Source organism: Heterodontus francisci, chromosome 12, assembly GCF_036365525.1.
Source record: "Heterodontus francisci isolate sHetFra1 chromosome 12, sHetFra1.hap1, whole genome shotgun sequence".
Classification (NCBI taxonomy): domain Eukaryota; kingdom Metazoa; phylum Chordata; class Chondrichthyes; order Heterodontiformes; family Heterodontidae; genus Heterodontus; species Heterodontus francisci.
Window position 1 is genome coordinate 15,356,982 of NC_090382.1, and position 24,269 is coordinate 15,381,250.

Consider the following 24,269-nt stretch of genomic DNA (forward strand, 5'->3'; position numbering starts at 1 on the left):
ACAGGTAGACTCACTGTTTACAGGTAAACTCACTGTTTACAGGTAAACCCAGTGTTCAGTAGTGGACTGACTGTTCACAGGTAGACCCACTGTTCACAGGTAGACCCAGTGTTCAGTGGTGGACTGACTGTTCATTGGTAGACCCACTATTCACAGGTATCATCACTGCTCTCAGGTAGATCCAGTACTCACAGGTAGAAACTCAGCTCACAAATAGACTCAGTGCTCACAGGTATACACACTGTAGAAACTACTATTCACAGGTAGAACCACTGATCACAGGTAGACTCTTTGTTCACAGGTAGACTCAAAATTTACAGGTAGACTCATAGTCCACAGGTAGACCCACTGTACACGGGTATCACTGCTCTCAGGTAGACTCAGTACTCACAGGTAGAACCTCAGTTCACAGATAGACTCACTGTTCACAGGTAGACTCGTTGTTTTCTGGTACACTGACTGTTCATAGGTAGTTTCAATGCTCACAGGTTGAATCACTGTTCACGGGTACATTGACTGCTCTCTTGTAGATCTGACGCTAAGGCAGGAGGCTGAGTTTGAACCATGAGATTCAACTGAAACTATTTAATTGGGTTGACTTATTCATTCAGGCAAATAATGCAGACAATCAGCCAGCATGTGGAGCATTTGCCTCACGGGGTTATACTGAAATAACTCGTAGCTGTTGCTCATCGAAGTTTTTTTTGCAAAAACGTTAATCTTCTTATAACCTTTTGGACCTTGCAGGCCATTATTCCTGCTGATCATGTTATGAATGGAATGACCCATCAGCGCTGAAACAATGGGAGCCCTGGAACCCAGTAGAACTGTAATTATATCAGGTCTTGCTTCGATTAGATGGGGAGCCAAGTGCAGGGATTGTGTTCACTGCTGGTATAAGCAAATTCCTGAACTGAGCAAATCCTTGCCAAGTCCTAATTTGCTGCCTGCTCATGGAGTGCCTGCACAGCCAGTCCGTGCAAGCCTGGTTGTTAGAAGTGTTGTTCGGATCGTTCTCCCAAGCAGTCCTGCTAGTCAGGCTGCAGCTCACTGTGTCTGTATAGTTGGATTTGTGTAGGTGCCATTCGGAGATCGGAGAGTGACTGTACTCCATGATTGTCAAAGGTACGTGGTTTTCTTTTCTGTTTTCCCAATTCTCCTTTCCAAAACACCCCCTACCCTCCCAATCCCAACCCTGCAATATGGTTGCAGAGCCTGCCTCGGTGTGCAGTAATTAAATATTTCCAATGGATTTTCTTCACATAGTAAGTCCCGTTAAGGAAGGGGTGATGCTGGGATCACGCAAAGACTGCACTATTCCATTCAGCGGACACTGATCCAGCTCAATATAATTGTGGTCTGGTCACATTGGAATGAAACAAGAGTATGTAGGAGTTCCATTAACATTATTTCCAATGGAGAAGTATTTGAGATGTACCTCCATCTTTGCTTCTGTATTTTCCCCTTTCCTTTGACAGTGCAACTTGATGTGGGCACAGCACAGTGGGTATGGTAGCAGGGTGGTTATGTTACGGGACAAGAAATCCGGAGGCCTGGGAGAATATTCCAGTGGAACAGGAATTTAAATCCCAGCAGGGCAGTTGGAGAATTTGAAATTGTTCTTTAAAACTTCTGGAAATAAAATACTGATATCAGTAAAAATGACCGTGAAACTGTTGCATTATCAGAAGAACGAATGTCCTTTAGGGAAGGAAATTTGCTGTCTTTACCCTGTCGGGCTTATATGTGACTCCAGTCTCACAGTAATTTGGTTGACTTTTAACTTCCCCAGCAAACTGCTACAAAGAATAACATGACTGCAGCAGCAGTTAAAGAACAGAGCCCATCTCCATCTGCTCAGGGCAACTAAGGATGGGAATAAATGCCAGCTTTGCAAGTGATGTGTACACCCCAAAAATAAATATTTTAAACATCTTTTACCAGGCTTCCTGCTGTGGAAGCTCAAGGCTCGAACTGGAGTAACAGTGGAATAGGGGAGGGGTAGGGGTGGAAGGTGTTCGGAGCTTCTGAAATGAGCAACAGCGCAAATCTCAGAACTCGAACCCTGATTCACATCCATTCACATTCCCCGCTCCCCAACACCCCAACTCCCCGACTCTCCCGCTCCTCCACTTCCACACTCCCCGACGCCCCCACTCCCTGGCTCCCCCAATCCTCCACTCCCACGCTCCCCAGCTTCCCCGCTCCTCTACTACCCTTTTCCCCCATTCCCCCACTCACCCTCTCCCCCGTTCCACCGCTCCTCCACTCACCCTCTCCTCCATTCCCCCATTCCTCTACTCACCCTCTCCCCTGTTCCGCCACTCCTCCACTCACCCTCTCCTCCATTCCCCCATTCCTCCACTCACCCGCTCACCCATTCCCCCACACCTCCACTCACCCTCTCCCCTGTTCCCCCATTCCTCCACCCACCCTCTCCTCCATTCCCCCATTCCTCTACTCACCCTTTCTCCCGTTCCACCACTCCTCCACTCACCCTCTCCCCCATTTCCCCACTCCTATACTCACCATCTCCCGACTCTCCCACTCCTCCACTCCCCCTTTCCTTCATTCCCCCATTCCCCCATTCCTCCACTCACCCTCTCCCCTGTTCCCCCACTCCTCCACTCACCGTCTCCCCCATTCAGCTACAGGACCTGTCCTCTCATCTGGATGGACTATATGGGATGAATATGTGGGGTGGAAGTGTCCTCATTACCAAACAGCTAGCAGAAAAGTTTTTTTTTATTCCTTCATGAGATGTGGGTGTCACTGGCTAGGCCAGTATTTATTGCCCATCCCTAATTGCCCTGGAGAAGCTGGTGGTGAGCTGCCTTCTCAAACCACTGCTGTCCTTGGGTTGTAGATACACCCACAGTGCTGTTAGGAAGGGAATTCCAGAATTTTGATCCAGTGACAGTGAAGGAATGGTGATATAGTTCCAAGTCAGGATGGTGTGTGGCTTGGAGGGGAACTTGCAGGTGGTGGTGTTCCCATGCATCTGCTGCCCTTGTCCTTCTAGGTAGTAGAGGATGCGGGTTTGGAAGGGGCTGTCAAAGGAGCCTTGGTGAGTTGCTGCAGTGCATCTTGTAGATGGTACACACTGCTGCCACTGTGGGTTGGTGGTGAAGGGAGTGAATGTTGAAGATGGTGGATGGTACGCCAATCAAGTGAGCTGCTTTATCCTAGATAGTGTCGAGCTTCTTGAGTGTTGCTGGAGCTGCACACATCCAAGCAAGTGGAGAGTATTCCATCACACTCCTGACTTGTGCCTTGTAGATGGTGAACAGGCTTTGGGGAGTCAGGAGGTGAGTTACTCGCCACAGAATTCCCAGCCTCTGACCTGCTCTTGCAGCCACACTATTTATACGGCTACTCCAGTTCAGTTTCTAGACAATGGTAACCCCCAGGATGTTGATCATGGAGGATTCAGCGATGGTAATGCCATTGAACATTAAGGAGAGATGGTTAGATTCTCTCTTGTTTGAGATGGTTATTGCTTGGCACTTGTTTGGCGCGAATGCTACTTGCCACTTATCAGTCGAAGCCGGAATGTTGTCCAGGTCTTGCTGCATCTTGACATGGACTACTTCAGTATCCGAGGAGTCACAGATGGCACTGAGCATTTTGCAATCATCAGCAATCATCCCCACTTCTGACCTTATGATAGTGGATGAAACAGCTGAAGATGGTTGGGCCTAGGAAACTACCACGAGGAAGTCCTGCAGTGATGTCCTGGGACTGAGATGATTGACCTCCAACAACCACAACCATCTTTCTTTGCGCTAGGTATGACTCCAACCAGCAGAGAGTTTCCCCCAATTTCCATTGACTTCAGTTTTGCTCGGGCTCCTTGATGCCATGCTTCGTCAAATGCTGCCTTGATGTCAAAGGCAGTCACTCTCACCTCACCACTGGAGTTCAGTTCTTTTGTCCATGTTTGGACCAAGGCTGTACTAAGGTCAGGAGCTGAGTGGAACTGGCAGAACCCAAACTGAGCGTCAGTGAGCAGGTTATTGCTGAGCAAATGCCGTTTGATAGCATTGTCGACAACCCTTTCCATCACTTTACTGATGATCGAGAGTAGACTGATAGGGTGGTAATTGGTCCTGTTGGATTTGTCCTGCCTTTTGTGTGCAGAATATATTTGGGCAATGTTCCACATTGCTGGGTAGATGCCAGTTTTGTATCTGTTCTTACAGCTTGGCTAAGGGCGCGGCAAGTTCTGGAGCACAAGTCTGCATTGTTATTGCTGGAATATTGTCAAGGCCCACAGCCTTTGCAGTATCCAGTGTCTATAGCTGTTTCTTGATATCACGTGGATTGAATTGAATTAGCTGAAGACTGGCATCTATGATGCTGGGCACCTCGGGAGGAGGCCGAGATGAATCATCCACTCACCACTTCTGGCTGGAGATGGATGCAAATGCCTTGTCTTTTGCACTGATGTGCTGGGCTCCCCCATTGTTTTTTTTTTAGTTTTTAGAGATACAGCACTGAAACAGGCCCTTCGGCCCACCGAGTTTGTGCCAACCATCAACCACCCATTTATACTAATCCTACACTAATCCCATATTCCAACCACATCCCCACCTGTCCCTATATTTCCCTACCACCTACCTATACTAGGGGCAATTTATAATGGCCAATTTACCTATCAACCTGCAAGTCTTTTGGCTTGTGGGAGGAAACCGGAGCACCCGGAGGAAACCCACGCAGACACAGGGAGAACTTGCAAACTCCACACAGGCAGTACCCAGAATTGAACCCGGGTCCCTGGAGCTGTGAGGCTGCGGTGCTAACCACTGCGCCACTGTGCCGCATTGTTGAGGATGGGGATATTTGTGGAGCCTCCTCCATCTGTCAGTTGTTTAATTGTCCACCACCATCCATGATAAAGCCTGGCTCGGAAAGAAAATTTAAACCCAACCCGACCACAGCCAACCCGAACCCGACTGGAGCCCGAGTCCTTTATTATATTTTCATGCCTGACCCGACACGAAAATATCAAACATGTTATAGAAATAGAAAAAAATTGCGTCAAAACGTAGATTGAAAAGAAAACAATACAAAACAGAACAGTATAGTCCAGCCCGACCCGACCCAAGCCCAAATGCTGGACACAGAATATAGACCCACCCCACTTGAATCCAACACTTGGGAGTCGGGTTCAGTGGGGATCGGGTCAGGTAGCCAGGTTTTGATTCACGGCTGGATGTGGCAGGACTGCAGAGCTTAGATCTGATCTGTTGGTTGTGGGATCACTTAGTCCCATCTATTGCATGCTGCTTATGCTGTTTGGCATGCAAGTAGTCCTGTGTTGTCGCTTCACCAGGCTGACACCTCATTTTTAGGTATGCCTGGTGCTGCTCCTGGCATGCCCTCCTACACTCTTCATTGAACCATTGAAGTGTTGATGATTCAGGAGTGGAAAATTTCACACAGAGTGCTTGGTGAGGAGGAAAGGTGCGTTCTGGAATTAGGTCAGCTGGTGACCTGGAAGTGCTTGATGTTGACATTTAATGATAGCAGCGAAAGGTTTTACATCCCTTAAATTCTTCAGGATTAATTAGATCTGGAATTGAAAGCTCATCTCCATTTCATGGCACCATTACCATCATCAATTGTCGTTAAAAGAAACATCTGGTTCACTCATGTTTCCTACTGGGTAGCACAGTGGCGCAGTGGTTAGCACCGCAGCCTCACAGCTCCAGCGACCCGGGTTCGATTCTGGGTACTGCCTGTGTGGAGTTTGCAAGTTCTCCCTGTGACCGCGTGGGTTTCCTGCCGGATGCTCCGGTTTCCTCCCACAGCCAAAGACTTGCAGGTTGATAGGTAAATTGGCCATTATATGTTGCCCCTAGTAGAGGTAGGGGAATTGAGGGAAGGTGGGGATGTGAGAGGGTAATAGGATTAGTATAAATGGGTGGATGATGGTGGGCACAGACTCGATGGGTCGAAGGACCTGTTTCAGTGCTGTATCTCTAAATAAAAAAAAATAAAGTGAGGATAAATTCACAACATTAAAAGTTATTAAAATATGGGGAAAGAAAAGATATTTGGTTAAATTGTGCAAAATCGTTTTTTCAAACTTGGCCAGTGAAGTTCCAATTGGTGTCACAGTGAGGTATTCCACTCAAACTTTTATTAAACCAAATGGCAGTGCCCCTTTGAAAGGTGACCTGATAATTATTTCCATTGTTGACACATCACGACCCAGGAATCCCTTCAGTATAAAACCCAAGGAAATTCGATGTTTTTGTCTCACCAAGTTCCATCTGGCAGCTCTGTCTTGGCTGCAACCTATTTTCCTGTGACAGGGTGTGAGCTTGCTGCGTGTGTGAGTACGCGAGGGATTTGGCACACAGACGGTGCTTTATAACTGAGAGAAACAAAAAGGCAAAAGTTCTGCCACAGATAGGCGGACTCTCCTCCAGGCACAGTCCCCAGCCACAGCTCCCTGCAGCTCACAGCCCGTCTGCGAGAATTAGGGCCAATTCTGTTCCAATTTCCCTCAGGATTGCATCAAGGGCAAACAATTTCTTCACAAAGCTGTCAAGCAGCTGTCAGAATGGCCTTGGAAATTGTGTTAAAGTAGCATTGAGAGCTGCTTTTTTCGTCGGTCTGACCTTGCTCTTTCAGTGTATGTGGGGCAGTGATCATTCATACTGTAAGGACTTTAATTCAAGTTATTTGCTTTATTCATATTTCAACCACTGTGTTTTTTTTAAAGAATGAAGGTATCTGGAACTTGGCCCTGACTCAAGGCACATTGGATGATGACTCCCTCATATTCCAGCCTGGCAATGAATTCCGTGCTATCTGTAGCAGCGATATTCCTCTTGGCACAAGTAGCACAAGCTCTCCCCAGCCTTTACCACAGGAGCTGGCTGCGGCTGCTGACGGAAGGGGACAGTTGTGGGGTGTGCCAGCCAGACCTGTGCCCCAAGCTGCGGAGGTGCCCGGCTGGGACAGTGCTGGACAGGTGCGACTGCTGCCCCGAGTGTGGAAACGCCGAGGGGCAAATCTGCGACCTCGATAACACCAACCACTTCTACGGGAGGTGTGGAGAGGACTTGGAGTGTCTGCTGGACGCTGATGCTGCCTTCTTTGGGGAGATCCCAGAACCTCAGTGCATGTGTCACTCCCAGGAAAGCGTGTGCGGATCAAACGGAAAGACATACAGCAACATCTGCAGATTCAACGAAGCTTTTTACAGCAACAGAGAAAGCAATCTCAGCCTTACACACAGGGGGCCCTGTGAGACAGGTAACCATTTACTAGTTTCAGTATCCATATTGCCTACTATGTTTCTACATAGGGTGCTCTTGAGGACTGTTTACAGCATCTTACGACATCTGCATTTATTTATTGTACAATACTCCTGTCACACATTGATATCAATATTCCTTGTGGGATTTAATTAGGTATGAGGATGCTACCAGCACAAAGAGTGCCAGCGTGTCATTCATTCTGGACATAAAGAGCCAGCACATACAAAAATACACCAGTATATTAATCTGCATTTTAAAAAATTTAAAACTGAGGTCTATCAACACAATTTCACAGGTCATATTACAATACTGAGTAAATAGTGTAATACACAGTGTAGCACAGAGGGCACAACACATTAAATATTTCATGGTGTATTACTCGTCACTGGGTGTGTAATAGAGACCACTGTGTATTACAGCTCCCTGGGTGTAATTGAGAGCACTGTGTATTACAGGTCACTGGGTGTAATATAGAGCACTGTGTATTACAGCTCACTGGGTGTAGCAGAGTGTACTGTGTATTACAGGTTACTGGGTATAATAGAGAGCACTGTGTATTACAGCTCACTAGGTGCAATAGAGAGCACTGTTTATTACAGGCAACTGGGTGTAATAGAGGGCACTGTGTATTACAGCTCACTGGATGTAATAGAGAGCACTGTGTATTATAGGTCACCGGGTGTAATAGAGAGCACTGTATATTACAGCTCACTGGATGTAATAGAGAGTACTGTGTATCACAGCTCACTGGATGTAATAGAGAGCACTGTGTATTATAGGTCACCGGGTTTAATAGAGAGCACTGTATTATAGCCCACTGCGTAAAATAGAGAGCTGGATGTAATAGAGAGCACTGTATATTACAGTTCACCAAGTGTAACAAAGAGCAAAGTGCATTACAGCTCACGAGGTGTAATAAAGAGCACTGAGTATTACAGCTCTCTGTGTGTAATGGAGAGCACTGTGTATTACAGTTCATCAGGTGTAATAGAGAGCACTATGTATTACAGCTCATTGGGTGTAATAGAGAGCACTGTGTATTACAGTTCATCAGGTGTAATAGAGAGCACTGTGTATTACAGCTCATTGGGTGTAATAGAGAGCACTGTGTATTATAGGTCACCGGGTTTAATAGAGAGCACTGTATTATAGCCCACTGCGTAAAATAGAGAGCTGGATGTAATAGAGAGCACTGTATATTACAGTTCACCAAGTGTAACAAAGAGCAAAGTGCATTACAGCTCACGAGGTGTAATAAAGAGCACTGAGTATTACAGCTCTCTGGGTGTAATGGAGAGCACTGTGTATTACAGTTCATCAGGTGTAATAGAGAGCACTATGTATTACAGCTCATTGGGTGTGAGAGAGCACTGTGTATTACAGTTCATCAGGTGTAATAGAGAGCACTGTGTATTACAGCTCATTGGGTGTAATAGAGAGCACTGTGTATTATAGGTCACCGGGTGTAATAGAGAGCACTGCATATTACAGCTCACTGGATGTAATAGAGAGTACTGTGTATTACAGCTCACTGGATGTAATAGAGAGCACTGTGTATTATAGGTCACCGGGTGTAATAGAGAGCACTGTATTATAGCCCACTGCGTAAAATAGAGAGCATGTATATTACAGTTCACCAGGTGTAATAGAGAGCACTATCTATTACAGCTCACCAGGTGTAATAAAGAGCACAGTGCATTACAGCTGACCAGGTGTAATAAAGAGCAGTGTGTATTACAGCTCGCTGGGTGTAATGTAGAGCACTATGGATTACAGCTCATTGGGTGTAATAGAGAGCACTGTGCATTGCAGTTCATCAGGTGTAATGGAGAGCTCCATGTATTACAGGACACCGGATGTATTGAGAGCACTGTATTATGGCTCACTGGGTGTAATAGAGAGCACTGTGTATTACAAGTTACTGGGTGTATTGAGAACACTGTATTATGGCTCACTGGGTGTAAAAGGGAGCACTGTGTATTACAAGTTACTGGGTGTATTGAGAACACTGTATTATGGCTCACTGGGTGTAATAGAGAGCACTGTGCATTACAAGTTACTGGGTGTATTGAGAACACTATTATAGCGCAGTGGGTGTAATAGAGAGCACTGTGTATTACAGCTTACTGGATGTAATAGAGAGCACTGTGTATTAAAGATCACCAGCTGTAATAGAGTGCACTGTATATTACAGCTCACTGGATGTAATAGAGAGCACTGTGTATTATAGGTCACTGGATGTAATAGAGAGCACTGTATATTATAGGTCACTGGGTGTATTGAGAGCACTGTATTATAGTGCACTGGATGTAATAGAGATCACTGTGTATTACCTGTCATTAGGTGTAGTAGAGAGCACTGTATTATAGCCCACTGCGTAAAATAGAGAGAATGTATATTACAGTTCACCATGTGTAATAGAGAGCACTATCTATTACAGCTCACCAGGTGTAATAAAGAGCACAGTGCATTACAGCTGACCAGGTGTAATAGAGAGCACTGTGCATTACAGTTCATCAGGTGTAATGGAGAGCCCCATGTATTACAGGACACCGGATGTATTGAGAGCACTGTATTATGGCTCACTGGGTGTAATAGAGAGCACTGTGTATTACAAGTTACTGGGTGTATTGAGAACACTGTATTATGGCTCACTGGGTGTAATAGAGAGCACTGTGCATTACAAGTTACTGGGTGTATTGAGAACACTGTATTATGGCTCACTGGGTGTAAAAGGGAGCACTGTGTATTACAAGTTACTGGGTGTATTGAGAACACTGTATTATGGCTCACTGGGTGTAATAGAGAGCACTGTGCATTACAAGTTATTGGGTGTATTGAGAACACTGTATTATGGCTCACTGGGTGTAATAGAGAGCACTGTGTATTACAAGTTACCGGGTGCATTGAGAACACTATTATCGCGCAGTGGGTGTAATAGAGAGCACTGTGCATTACAAGTTATTGGGTGTATTGAGAACACTGTATTATGGCTCACTGGGTGTAATAGAGAGCACTGTGTATTACAAGTTACCGGGTGCATTGAGAACACTATTATCGCGCAGTGGGTGTAATAGAGAGCACTGTGTATTACAAGTTATTGGGTGTATTGAGAACACTGTATTATGGCTCACTGGGTGTAATAGAGAGCACTGTGCATTACAAGTTATTGGGTGTATTGAGAACACTGTATTATAGCACAGTGGGTGTAATAGAGAGCACCCCCTTTTCCAGAATAAAATCTTGTCCTTTGTGTTGATTTTGTTATCTCTTGCAAGTTACTTTTCACACTTTTTTGTAGCTCTTGTTATCTGTTTTGTCACCTTTTGCTGAATACCATTAGCAGATTTGCCCAGTTTACTGTGGACAGTCTCTGTGTCATTACACTGAAGTCAACCTTACCCAAATCTAGAATCTTAGTAACTGCTTCCTGTTTTTCCCCATCAAACACTAGGCTGAATCCGATCATATAATGGTTGCCATCAGATAAATCAATCTAATGTAGCATGCCCCCTTGTTAGTTCTACTCTATATTATTACAGAAAACTTTTTTTTCCCTTTATTCCTTCACAAGATGTAGGCTTCACTGAGAAGGCCAGCATTTACTGCCTTCAAGAAAGTGGCAGTGCGACACCTTCTTGAATACAACTGAATGGCTTGTTAGGCCATTTCAGAGACAGTTACGAGTCAACCACATTGCTGTGGGTGTGGAGTCACATATGGGCCAGACCAGGTCACCATTACTGAGACTATTCCAGATTTATTTAATTGAATTGATCCTCCCCTTCCCTCTCCAACATTTTTCCAAACCAGTTCAAAATGTCCCCTCACCCTGGCACCAGGTAGGCAACAAACCATCCAGGATTCTCAATCCTGTTTACAAAGGATCTTTCCCCTAATTATTGAATCTCCGATGACAACCACATTGCATTCCCCTCCTCCTTCCCCTCTTTGGACAGCCTCCTGCTCCAAGGTCCCATGATCTACATTCTGGCTGTCCTTCCAACACTCTTTATTCTTAACCTAACAGATAGGGTAAAGGGAGAGGGTAATTGGTTATGGGGAGCCCATTGCACCGCAAGTGATGGATGCTCGATTTGTCTAATGGAGTCTAGTGTTGAATCACTGGCCAGGCGGTTTCAGTGAATTATCTCCCAGTACGGCAACAATTCAGAAAAACAATTCCACTGCATCTGAATTTGGAAAACTATGTCAAAAAATTCCACTGGGTTCAAATTGAAGAATTGAGTGAAACCTTTCTGTAGCTTTGCAATTAAAGCAGATTTCTAACCTCACCCATTCCCCATTGAGCCATAATTCATTTTGGCTCTTGCCCTGCTCTACTTCCTCACCCTTCCCTCTTAAGGGCACAAGAGTTGCCAGCTGCCTAAGAAAGTGTCAGAAGACCAGTGTAAGTTGAATCATGATTGTCTGATGTGCTGTCATTGTCCCTATGCTCATGGAGGGCAACATTAGTGGTTCCAAACAAATCTCATCTGTCATTTATAATGAATTCTAAAGCACCATACATTCGCTTTGAGTGCTTCCAGCTCCAAGGTAACTTTCCAAGTCAATAATGTCGTCTGGAATTAACTTATTCAGCAGCATAGAAAGTCTGGCCTGTCTCTCATTTGCTCTCTCTCCTTTTTGTTAACATTTTTAAACTCTCGTCTAAAAAAGTAGGGGCCACAAAATACTATTATTTGCAATTTATTACTTGGTCTTTATTTGTCTATCAGCTTTCCCCTTCAAATTCTAGGAGCTCAATGGATGAATGCACCATCACTCGGCCTCCCTCCTATAAACCTGAGTAGCTCAAAGGAACTTAATCTGAGAGATCTTGCTTGAGGGATAAATAGTGGCCTTAGTTTCCTGAGGTGCTGTGCCCAGAGATGAACTCACCTCACCTCCATCAGTCTCCCCTCCCTCAGCCTCCCCTCCCTCAGTCTCCTGTCTCAGTCTCCCCTTCCTCAGTTTCCCCACCTACAGTCTCTCCTCCCTCAGTCTCCCCTCCACGTTTCCCCTCCCTCAGTCTCCTACCTCAGTCTTCTCTCCTTCAGTCTCCCCACCCTCAGCCTCACCTGCTGCAGTCTCCCTTTCTTCAGTCTCCCCTCCTTTCGTCGCCCCTCCCTCAGGGTCCCCTCCCTCAGCCTCCTCTCCTTCAGCCTGCCATCCATCATCCACACATCCCTGACTCCTCTCCCTCAGCCTCCCCTCCTTCAGTCTCCCCTTCCCCAATTTCTCCTCCCTCAATCTCCCCTCCCCTAGTTTCCCCTCGCTCATCTCCTCCGCCCTTCACTTCCTCCCTCTCAGTTTCCCTTCTCTCAGTTTCCCTTCCCTCATTCTCGCCTCCCTCCTACAGTGCTCAAGATTTGAACAAAAAAACTGTTTCATATCACTTAATCTGGATCGACCATGTCTTCTTTCGAACTGTTTGTCAACCTGTGGGCTGTGCCTTGGCCTTTTTACCTAGGATTTTCATCACAAAAAAATACAACAATGGATTGGTGATACGGAGAGAGACTTGTGTGCTCTTTAACTGTGTAGCACCATTGATACACACCTTGACCCAACCTGTGCATATGTTTTTAGGGTATTGTGGGGTTAAAATTGAACATGAAAACTCAGGCGGGTTATAAATGGTGCCAACTCACTATCGCCTGTTTTACTATACTGCCCATGTTGTGTGTGATTAGGTTGTTGATAACCTGCATTCCTTTTGTCTTCACAACATTTAAAGGGTACATTCTCTGTGGTTCACCACTAATCAGAAACCTCCTTTATTTTTCTCCAACCATAATGAGTGTAGTTTGTTAAAGAGCTGTGGAGATTCCAACACAAATGGATTTGGGTAAGACAGTGATTCATTATCTTCACATCTTGTGTAACACACACACTGACAGGAGGTTCTTGGATCAGTGCTTCTGCATTCCAAAATGTCGCTGTCAAAATCAGGCAAATATCAGGAGTGACATTTATGATCAGTAACAGGCAGACAAATTGCAAATCCACTTAAAGATATGGAGCTGTGTTTGTGTCTAAGAGTGGCACGCTGTAAAACAGGTCACATCTCCAAAGCAGATTGAGTGGCTGTCATTGCTAATGAGTCATGCTTGGCAGCTCTTTGTTTATACTTATATGTGTCCAGTAAATTTTCATTTTCTATGTATATAGAAGCTATACTCCCCTGCACCAGACAGTAAAACAAATCTTACTAAGCTGCTTGTCAATGTACATGATACAATGGTGCCAATTTTCTTTTCGGCACTGTCCTCCCTGACATCCCCGCTAACAAAACATGAAAAAAAACACATTTTAGTTTGCAAATGGGGCCTATTTTGCTGCACATTGATGTTTGACATTAAAGAAAATAAAAAAGATTTGTATTTCTACAGCGCTCCTCATGTGCACAAATTAGCTGCTTAATTTCTTGCATTCAACAGTCACTCCACTTCAAAAAGTACTTCTTGGCGCTTTGGCACTTTATAGGTGCTCTATAAATGCAATTTCTTTCTTTCTGCAGCACCTCATGTCTTGCTTGGGTGTGAAGGAAGGCTGGGGTCTGTACCAAGGTCTTTAAATCCACCCAGGAGTGTATTTCCTTCCCTCTCTGTCCATGCAAAAACAGCCAGTCCCCATTCAGCACCCCAGTCTTGATTCAGAACTCACAAGAAATGAGAATCAAGAGTCATGAACCCACATCTGGTGATGGAGAGGCACATCAGATCAGCAAAGCACTGCTCCAGAAAATAATTCCTCAGATTAGCATTACCGTGTTTTAACTGACTTAATTTTTAACTGGTTCAACACAATGTTTATAGTGCAGTTTGAGATCAGTAACTAGAGAATTGTTTGCAGTGCCTTGATTTACTCTGTGACTCCCAACTGGATTGTCATTGCCAGGATACTGCTCTGCATAAATCTTCAGAGTGAGAGTGGCAGTGCCCAGGGATCCAAGGAGCATGAGACTGTCTCCTCCAGGGAGCCTTCATACCGCTCCCTTCTGAGGTCAGCCTGTGACCTTACCCAGAGTTGTACTGTCGCTTCGGAGTCATTGTGAAGCACCAACCATTTCACAGCAATGCAAAAGTGGCAGCTCACAGTTCACTTTCTGCCCTCTGGCTATTCGATGACTCTATTGAACACATAGATTTATCTCATTGTGCAATCCTAACATATTCCTGCATTGTATCGCTTGGCACCCTGTGATACATTCTTACTCCATGAGTCACAGACAGGCTCAAGGATGTGTTGAGTTGATCCAAATACACAATAGGAAACAACATTTGTGAATTTTAAATATCAGAATTGGTTCCAGACTTTGTCACAATGGGATATTTTACTGTTCCCAACAAAACTTTGCAAAATGTGGAGAAAAACTGACTTTTCTAATGTAAAGAAAGAAAGAGGGTTCAAATGCAGCACTTCATAAAACATGTTAGAAAACCCGAGAACTTACTGCAAGCTCCGGTGACAGGAAGTAACATTCAATTGTGACTTATTGGAATTGTCAGGCTGCTGTGGGGGATTTTTTTTATTCATTCATGGAATGTGGGTGCCGCTGGCTAGGCCAGCATTTATTGCCCATCCATAATTGCCCTCGAGAAGGTGGTGGTGAGCTGCCTTCTTGAACTGCTGTAGTCCTTGGGGTGTAGATTCACCAAACAGTGTGGTTAGGAAAGAAGTTACAGAATTTTGACCCAGCGACAGTGAAGGAATGACAATATAGTTCCAAATCAGGATGGTGTGTGGCTTGGAGGGGAACTTGCAGGTGGTGATGTTCCCATGCATCTGCTGCCCTTGTCCTTCTCGGAGGTAGAGGCCACGGGTTTGGAAGGTGCTTTTGAAGGAGCCTTGATGTGTTGCATTTTGTAGATGGTACACACTGCTGCCGCTGTGCATCAGTAGTGAAGGGAGTGCATGTTGAAGATGGTGGATGTGGTGCCAATCAAGCAGGCTGTTTTGCCCTGGATGGTGTCGAGCTTCTTGAGTGTATTTGGAGCTGCACCCATCCAGGTAAGTGGAGGGTATTCCATCACACTCCTGACTTGTTTCTTCTAGATGGTGGACAGGCTTTGGGGAGTCAGTATTTATGTGGCTGGTCCAGTTCGGTTTCTGGTCAATGGTGACCAGTGGGGATTCAGCGATGGTAATGCCTTTGAACATCAAGGGGAGATGGTTAGATTCTCTTTTGTTTGAGATGGTCATCGCCTGGCACATGTGTGGCGTGAATGTTACTTGCCACTTATCAGGCCAAGCCTGGATGTTGTCCAAGTCTTGCGACATTTGGACACGGACAGCTTCAGTATCTGAGGAGTTGCGAATGGTGCTGAACATTGTGCAATCATCAGTGAACATCCCCACTTCTGATCTTATGATGGATGGAAGGTCATTGATGAAGCAGCTGAAGATGGTTGGGCCTAGGACACTACCCTGAGGAACTCCTGTAGTGATGTCTTGGGACTGAAATGATTGACCTCCAACAACTACAACCATCTTTCTTTGCGCTAGGTATGACTCCAACCAGCAGAGAGTTTTCCCCAATTGCCATTGACCTCAGTTTTGCGAGGGCTCCTCGATGCCATACTGGATCAAATGCTGCCTTGATGTCAAGGGCAATCACTCTCACCTCACCTCTTGGGTTCAGCTCTTTTGCCCATGTTTGAACCAAGGCTGTAATGCGGTCAGGAGCTGAGTGGACCTGGTAGGACGCAAACTGAGCGCCACTGAGCAGCTTATTACTGAGCAAGTACCGCTTGATAGCACTGTACACAACACCTTCCATCACTTTACTGATGATCGAGAGTAGACTGATAGGGCGGTAATTGGTTGTGTTGCATTTGTCCTGCCATTTGTGCACAGAATATACTTGGACAATTTTCCACATTGTCGGGTAGATGCCAGTGTTGTAGCTGTACTGGAACAGCTTGGAGCACAAGTCTTCAGTGCTATTGCTGGAATGTTGTCAGGGCCCATAGTCTTTGCAGTATCCAGTGCCTTCAGCCATTTCTTGACATCACAGTTCACAGATGAATGTTCCAAATGGTTTGGATATGCAGGTAACAAAGAGAGAAGGGATTTAGCATCCTGACAGCGTGGTAACATCAACATTGTCACTGGATGTGTGCTCACAGTGAGTGTGGCTCCTCATTAGGAGCTCCCAATTGGAAAGTTTACTCTTACAATCCATGGGCGGGATTTTGTGGCACTGGCAGGGCTCCCGGCACTGGGCTGAAAAGACAAGAGCAGCCCTGCCTCGGCCTTTCCAAGCCACCCCATCGGATCTTGCATTGTTCCGGCACTTAAGTGGCTGGCTCCAGGATCTCCGTCCCTGTAAAGACAGGGATCCTGCCTCCAAGTGCTGCCAACCAATCACAGGACCGGCAGCTCAGCAGGATTGGCAGCGCCACTGGGAGTAGTGGCCATTACTGGTGCGGTACTGCAGAGGCCTTGGACTGGAGATCCGGGCCTCAGGTAAGTGCGGCATGGTTGCTGGGGCTAGTCCGGAAAGCCCTGGCAAGGGGGGTTGGGAGGGTGGGTATGTAGTGCAGTGGGAGGGGGTCCAGGGAGGTGGAACTTTTCCTGGTGGGGGTCCTCTGTGGGCTACAGATTACCCACGGAGGAGGGCCGCACACAAGGACGCAGGGAGGGCTCCTCGTATTACTGGGTGGCCTCCCCATGTAGCGGAGGCACCCCTGCCGCTGGTTAAATCCCAGTGGCAGGGGAAAGAGGCCCTTAAGTGGCCAATAATAGGCCACTTAAGGGCCTCACTTGTCCTTTATCCGGAAGGCTGTCGTTGGCCTATCCGGCCCCCAACAAAAACACTTGGTGATGGAGAGGCCATGGGCCCTCCGCCCCTCCTCCCATTGCAATTCTATGGGCCCCCTCACTTCAGGGATATGCCAATTCCTTTCACAAAGAATGATGTGGTTGCAAATAGATTATAAAATGCTAGAAGGAAGTGTAGAAAGACGTATACAATATAAAGATCACCCTTTTCAGGCACTGGGAAGATAACGGACTGGGTAAAACATGGCTGCAAAAATGGAAAGGGAATCAGCTCAATGTGAACCAGATGATGTTTAGATTTGTTAACTGATTCCCCTGAAATTGTCCTAAGTATACTGAGAGGCACTTGATACTATTTACAAAATGCAGCCTGCTATGAATTTTATATATAATTAGCAGATCGTCCCATGGCATTGTTCACCCACAGACTGGGGAATGAGGCGCAGTTGTGATGTTTAGCTATTAAATTGGCCTGTGCCTCTCAGGCTACAGCTTTCAATAGACAAAGAAGAGTAACTGAAGTCCCATACAGTCCTGTTTGGACTCAGTATCACAATCCCTAATTCTATGTATAAGGACAGAAGTATTATTATATAATCCACAATGTATTATTTTGTGATGGTGAAGTTGTGTCTGTTTAAGGTCAAAAGTCTAATTCTTGTTAAGTAAACAAAGAGTGAGGTCATTTTTTGGGCTGCAGATCAGAAACCGTAATGTTATGCCTGGCTTTCTTTCTCTTGTTTTGATTGCTGAGTTCAGTCAGAAGCTTCAGACAGCGTGGCTGCTGTGTCAGTGAGTTATCATCCACTGAAACAAAAGTAAAATACTGCGGATGCTGGAAATCTGAAATAAAAACAGAAAATGCTGGGAATACTCAGCAGGTCAGTCAGCATTTGTGGAGTGTCATGCAGGCCCCACCTGCCAAGAATGAGGCATATTCATTTCGCTACCTGGACATTAAATTTCAAATTGTTGCTGGGAAGAAGAGAAGGCCTGTTGCAGGGAATTGCTGAAAAAAAACATTTACATACCAACAGACATTGAAGGCAGAGAAGGGCATTCCATTCCCTGCTAAGATAATACAATACACAGAGTCAAGACGTGGTCAGACCAGTTAGTCACATTGCTAACCTGCTTGGCAACCTGGGGGTTTCTGAATTGTACAGTCTGAACTGAGAGTCTGCAGAAAGCTGTTTGCTCCTGGATTGAAAAGCCCTCTCCTGGATGGCTCACCACAGCCTCACCTGTCTGCTCCCATATCTTTCTCACAGAACTTGAAAACCCACTGAAGACACATGAATCCCAAGAAAGAAAAGTCTCCTACAGTGAACAAGGTTTAAGAAGAATACTGGGCCCCAACAAAAAGCAAGATCTAGCTACAATCAAGGACTCTTCAGTGAGCTCAAAGAACCATAATAACAACTCTTCAGATATTGCCTCAAACCTTTCCACTTTATTTTTCTTCTACTCTTTTCTGTCTCTATTTGCATGTGTATCGCGTATGCATGCTAGCATGGGCGCATCGTGTATCCATAGACGTCAACCAAATTAGAGTTTAAGTTTAAGTTTAATACATTTCAACTTTTCTTCTTTAAACCTAAGAAAGCCTGTTTGTGCTGGTTTCTTTGCCTTATAATTGGAAAGCGGTGAACAAGGATTCACCAAAGGGGAGCTAAAACACGGTGTGCTTAAAATTAAACCCTGTTAGAGTAAAACCAGGTGAAGGCTGAAAGGGACCCCTAGACCTCTTTCTCACCTGGTCGTAACAGGAGAGAGAAACAGAGATAACATTTCAGGTTGATGATCTTTCATCAGATCTGGCAAAAAATCAAGATGTAACAAAATGTTATTGGACAGCCTTGCGGTCTAACCCCATGGACAGCCCGGTGATCAATTACAATGGATGACCCTATGATCTATTACAATGGATGATCCTATGATCTATTACAATGGATGGACCTATGATCTATTACAATGGATGACCCTATGATCTATTACAATGGATGACCCTATGATCTATTACAATGGATGATCCTATAATCTATTACAATGGATGGCCCTATGATCTATTACAATGGATGACCCTATGATCTATTACAATGGATGATCCTATGATCTATTACAATGGATGGCCCTATGATCTATTACAATGGATGACCCTATGATCTATTTCAATGGATGACCCTATGATCTATTACAACGGATGGCCCTATGATCTATTACAATGGATGACCCTATGATCTATTACAATGGATGGCCCTATGATCTATTACAATGGATGACCCTATGATCTATTACAATGGATGATCCTATGATCTATTACAATGGATGACCCTATGATCTATTACAATGGATGACCCTATGATCTATTACAATGGATGATCCTATAATCTATTACAATGGATGACCCTATGATCAATTACAATGGATGATCCTATGATCTATTACAATGGATGACCCTATGATCTATTACAGTGGATGATCCTATGATCTATTACAATGGATGACCCTATGATCTATTACAATGGATGACCCTATAATCTATTACAATGGATGATCCTATAATCTATTATAATGGATGGCCCTATGATCAATTACAATGGATGATCCTATGATCTATTACAATGGATGATCCTATAATCTATTACAATGGATGATCCTATGATCTATTACAATGGATGATCCTATAATCTATTACAATGGATGGCCCTATGATCTATTACAATGGATGATCCTATGATCAATTACAATGGATGATCCTATGATCTATTACAATGGATGATCCTATAATCTATTACAATGGATGACCCTATGATCAATTACAATGGATGACCCTATGATCTATTACAATGGATGATCCTATGATCTATTACAATGGATGACCCTATGATCTATTACAATGGATGATCCTATGATCAATTACAATGGATGATCCTATGATCTATTACAATGGATGACCCTATGATCTATTACAATGGATGGCCCTATGATCTATTACAATGGATGATCCTATGATCAATTACAATGGATGATCCTATAATCTATTACAATGGATGGCCCTATGATCTATTACAATGGATGATCCTATGATCAATTACAATGGATGATCCTATGATCTATTACAATGGATGATCCTATAATCTATTACAATGGATGACCCTATGATCTATTACAATGGATGGCCCTATGATCTATTACAATGGATGATCCTATGATCAATTACAATGGATGATCCTATGATCTATTACAATGGATGATCCTATGATCAATTACAATGGATGATCCTATAATCTATTATAATGGATGACCCTATGATCTATTACAATGGATGATCCTATGATCTATTACAATGGATGATCCTATGATCAATTACAATGGATGACCCTATAATCTATTACAATGGATGACCCTATGATCAATTACAATGGATGATCCTATGATCAATTACAATGGATGATCCTATGATCTATTACAATGGATGATCCTATGATCAATTACAATGGATGACCCTATAATCTATTACAATGGATGACCCTATGATCAATTACAATGGATGATCCTATAATCTATTATAATGGATGGCCCTATGATCAATTACAATGGATGATCCTATGATCTATTACAATGGATGATCCTATAATCTATTACAATGGATGATCCTATGATCTATTACAATGGATGATCCTATAATCTATTACAATGGATGGCCCTATGATCTATTACAATGGATGATCCTATGATCAATTACAATGGATGATCCTATGATCTATTACAATGGATGATCCTATAATCTATTACAATGGATGACCCTATGATCAATTACAATGGATGACCCTATGATCTATTACAATGGATGATCCTATGATCTATTACAATGGATGACCCTATGATCTATTACAATGGATGATCCTATGATCAATTACAATGGATGATCCTATGATCTATTACAATGGATGACCCTATGATCTATTACAATGGATGGCCCTATGATCTATTACAATGGATGATCCTATGATCAATTACAATGGATGATCCTATAATCTATTACAATGGATGGCCCTATGATCTATTACAATGGATGATCCTATGATCAATTACAATGGATGATCCTATGATCTATTACAATGGATGATCCTATAATCTATTACAATGGATGACCCTATGATCTATTACAATGGATGGCCCTATGATCTATTACAATGGATGATCCTATGATCAATTACAATGGATGATCCTATGATCTATTACAATGGATGATCCTATGATCAATTACAATGGATGATCCTATAATCTATTATAATGGATGACCCTATGATCTATTACAATGGATGACCCTATGATCAATTACAATGGATGATCCTATAATCTATTATAATGGATGACCCTATGATCAATTACAATGGATGACCCTATAATCTATTACAATGGATGACCCTATGATCAATTACAATGGATGATCCTATAATCTATTACAATGGATGATCATACAATGTTACAACGGATAACCATACAATCTATTACAATGCATGGTCCCACGATTGATTACAATGCATCACTCTGACATCACCTGTGCAGGGTTTCTGGGGCTCAAAATTAAAAGAATCCCTTCTTCTGCCATGCTGGTTCAATAAAGGGAAGTTACATTGGATAATATATTCATGTTATTTAAATATCATTACAATGTGCCCAGTCACTGAAAAATCCCCAAAGGAAACAAGGAAAATCCTGGTCAGTGTCTTCCCATGAAACATTAGCCCACTCTCATCTTTTCAGATGTTGATAGGCCTGCTCCTGCAATTCCAGCATTTCTCGTTGTATGATATTAAAAACTACTTATAACCTTAAATCTACTGTATTAAGCTGCTCACATCATTGTATGGCAGATTTTGCAGCAAGTTAGTGAATATCAGACTACCTAAAGGGTGTTCTTCTAACTTATTTCCCTTCATTTGTTACAGCTATTATCAGCTGAGGGTGGGCAAATTAAGCAGGTTAATGAGGAACAATGTTTTATGAGCCTCAGAGGTGCAACATCATGGTGGAGTGAGCGTTTGGCTAAGTGGTGACATTCCCACCTCTACGTCAGAAGGTTTGGATTTCAAATCTCTACTAGAAGAAATATATTCTGCGAAAAAACAAGAACAACTACCCAATAATGAGAAAGTATAGATGAATAAAGAGATAAGGGCAAAACTAAAACAAAAAGGGCATAAGCTAAGGACAATGACGAAAGAAGTGAAAAATAACTATTAGGACGGCAAAGAGGAACTACAAAATTAAATTATCAAGGAATATAAGGAGAAATAGTGAAGTATTGTACAGACACAAATAACAAAAGGAAGATCAAGATAGGGATAAGGATATACACAATAAACCCACAGCGAAATGGCAGAAATATTAAATAATTTCTTTGCCTCAGTATTTACCAGGGAGACTAACATGACGCGAGTAGAAGAGATCCAAAAAGATATCAAAACTTTTAAGATAGAAAGGGAGGAGGTATCTGATATATTAGTTTAACTTAGGATAAAACCTCTGGCCTGAATGGATTATATCTGCACAGACTCAAAGAAGTTAGGGAAAAGATAGCAGAGGCCCTACTATATATTTATAAAAAATCATTAGAAAATGGTATAGTGCCAGAGGACTGCAGGACAACAAATGTTATTCCTATATTTAAAATGGGAGTTAGAACAGGTTCAGGGAACTATAGGCCAGTTAGATTAACATTGTGGAAGGAAAGATAATGATATCTTTACTCAAAATGTGGTAGAAAAACATCTAGAAATTAAAAATATAACAAAGAATAGATAACACAGATTTCAAAAGGGAAGATCTTGCTTGACCAATCTTATTGAATTTTCTGAAGAAGTAGTAAAAAGGGTAATGAAGCAGAAGTAATAAACTTGGGTTTTCAAATGGCCATATATACAGTATGTTATATAGTGAACTCATGACTACGGTCAGGGCATGAGAAGTCAGAGGACAAGTAGCAGAATGGATTGCAAACTGGATACAAAACAGAAATCAAACAGTAGAGGCTAAATAGTTACTCAAACTGGAATAAGTTGGGACGTGCTGTTCCACAGGAATAAGTGCTGGGACCACTGCTGGTTGCCATTTACATATATGATTTGGATTTGAGAATTGGAAGTATAAAGGACCTAAAATCGGGTGGAGGAGCAAAGAGATCCAGGACTACATATTCACAAGTCATGAAACGTAGCAATGCAAGTTAAGAGGGCCATAAAAATGCAAACATAGCATTGGGGTTTATTTAAGGAGGAATCAAATATAAAGGCAGGTAAGTAATGTTGAACTTGTAGAAAACCTTAAATAAAAACAGAAATGCTGGAAATTCTCAGCAGGTCTGGCAGCATCTGTGGAGAGAGAAGCAGAGTTAACATTTCAGGTCCGTGACCTTTCATCAGAATTCAAAAACTTTGCTTCAACCACACTTGGAGTACTATCCTACAGTTCTGGTCTCCATATTATAAAAAGGATATCAAAGCACTGGAAAAGTTGCAAAAATATTTACAAGGTTGATATCAGAACTGAGAGGTTATAATTATCAGGAAAGACGGAACAAGCTGGGGAACTTTTTTCGAGAAAAGAGGATGCTGAGGGCTGACCTAATAGAGGTCTTTAAGATTATGAAGAGGCTTGATAGGATAGAAGTAAAGAAGATGTTTCCACTTGTGGGGGAGACCATAAGTATAAGATAGTTCCTAATAAATTCAATAAAGAATTCAAAAGAGAAACTTCAGGAGAGTGGTTACAATGTTGCATTTGCTATAACACGGAGTAGTCATACAATCATACGAACACATGAATTAGGAGCAGGAATAGGCCACTCGGCCCTTCGAGCCTGCTCCGCCATTCAATACGTTCATGGCTGAACTGATTACTCCACATTCCCGCCTACCCCTGATAACCTTTCACCCCCTTGCTTAGCAAGAATCTATCTACCTCTACCTTAAAAAAATTCAAAGACTGTTTCCACCGTCTTGTGAGGAAGAGAATTCCAAAGACACACGACCCTCTGAGAGAAAAAATTTCTCCTCATCTCTGTCTTAAATGGGCGACCCCCTTATTTTTAAACAGTGACCCCTAGTTCTAGATTCTCCCACAAGGGAGAATCCTTTCCACATCTACCCTGTCAAGACCCCTCAGGATCTTATATGTTTCAATCAAGTCGCCTCTTAC

At 43.4% G+C, this 24,269-nt stretch overlaps 1 protein-coding gene across 2 annotated transcripts in view; it reads left to right on the forward strand.

The window, feature by feature from the left end:
* Positions 1-1,058: 1,058 nt before the first annotated feature.
* LOC137375549 (kazal-type serine protease inhibitor domain-containing protein 1-like) overlaps positions 1,059-24,269 on the forward strand; it is a 42,845-nt gene continuing 19,634 nt past the window's right edge. Inside the window, exons 1-2 of one of the 2 annotated variants that reach the window (XM_068042894.1) lie at positions 1,059-1,125; positions 6,734-7,269. In XM_068042894.1, the coding sequence (XP_067898995.1) occupies positions 6,777-7,269 (493 nt within the window). In that variant the 5' untranslated portion in view covers positions 1,059-1,125; positions 6,734-6,776. Of the gene's footprint in view, positions 1,126-6,432; positions 6,644-6,733; positions 7,270-24,269 lie in introns of those variants that run through there. The other variant, XM_068042892.1, reaches the window with a different exon arrangement.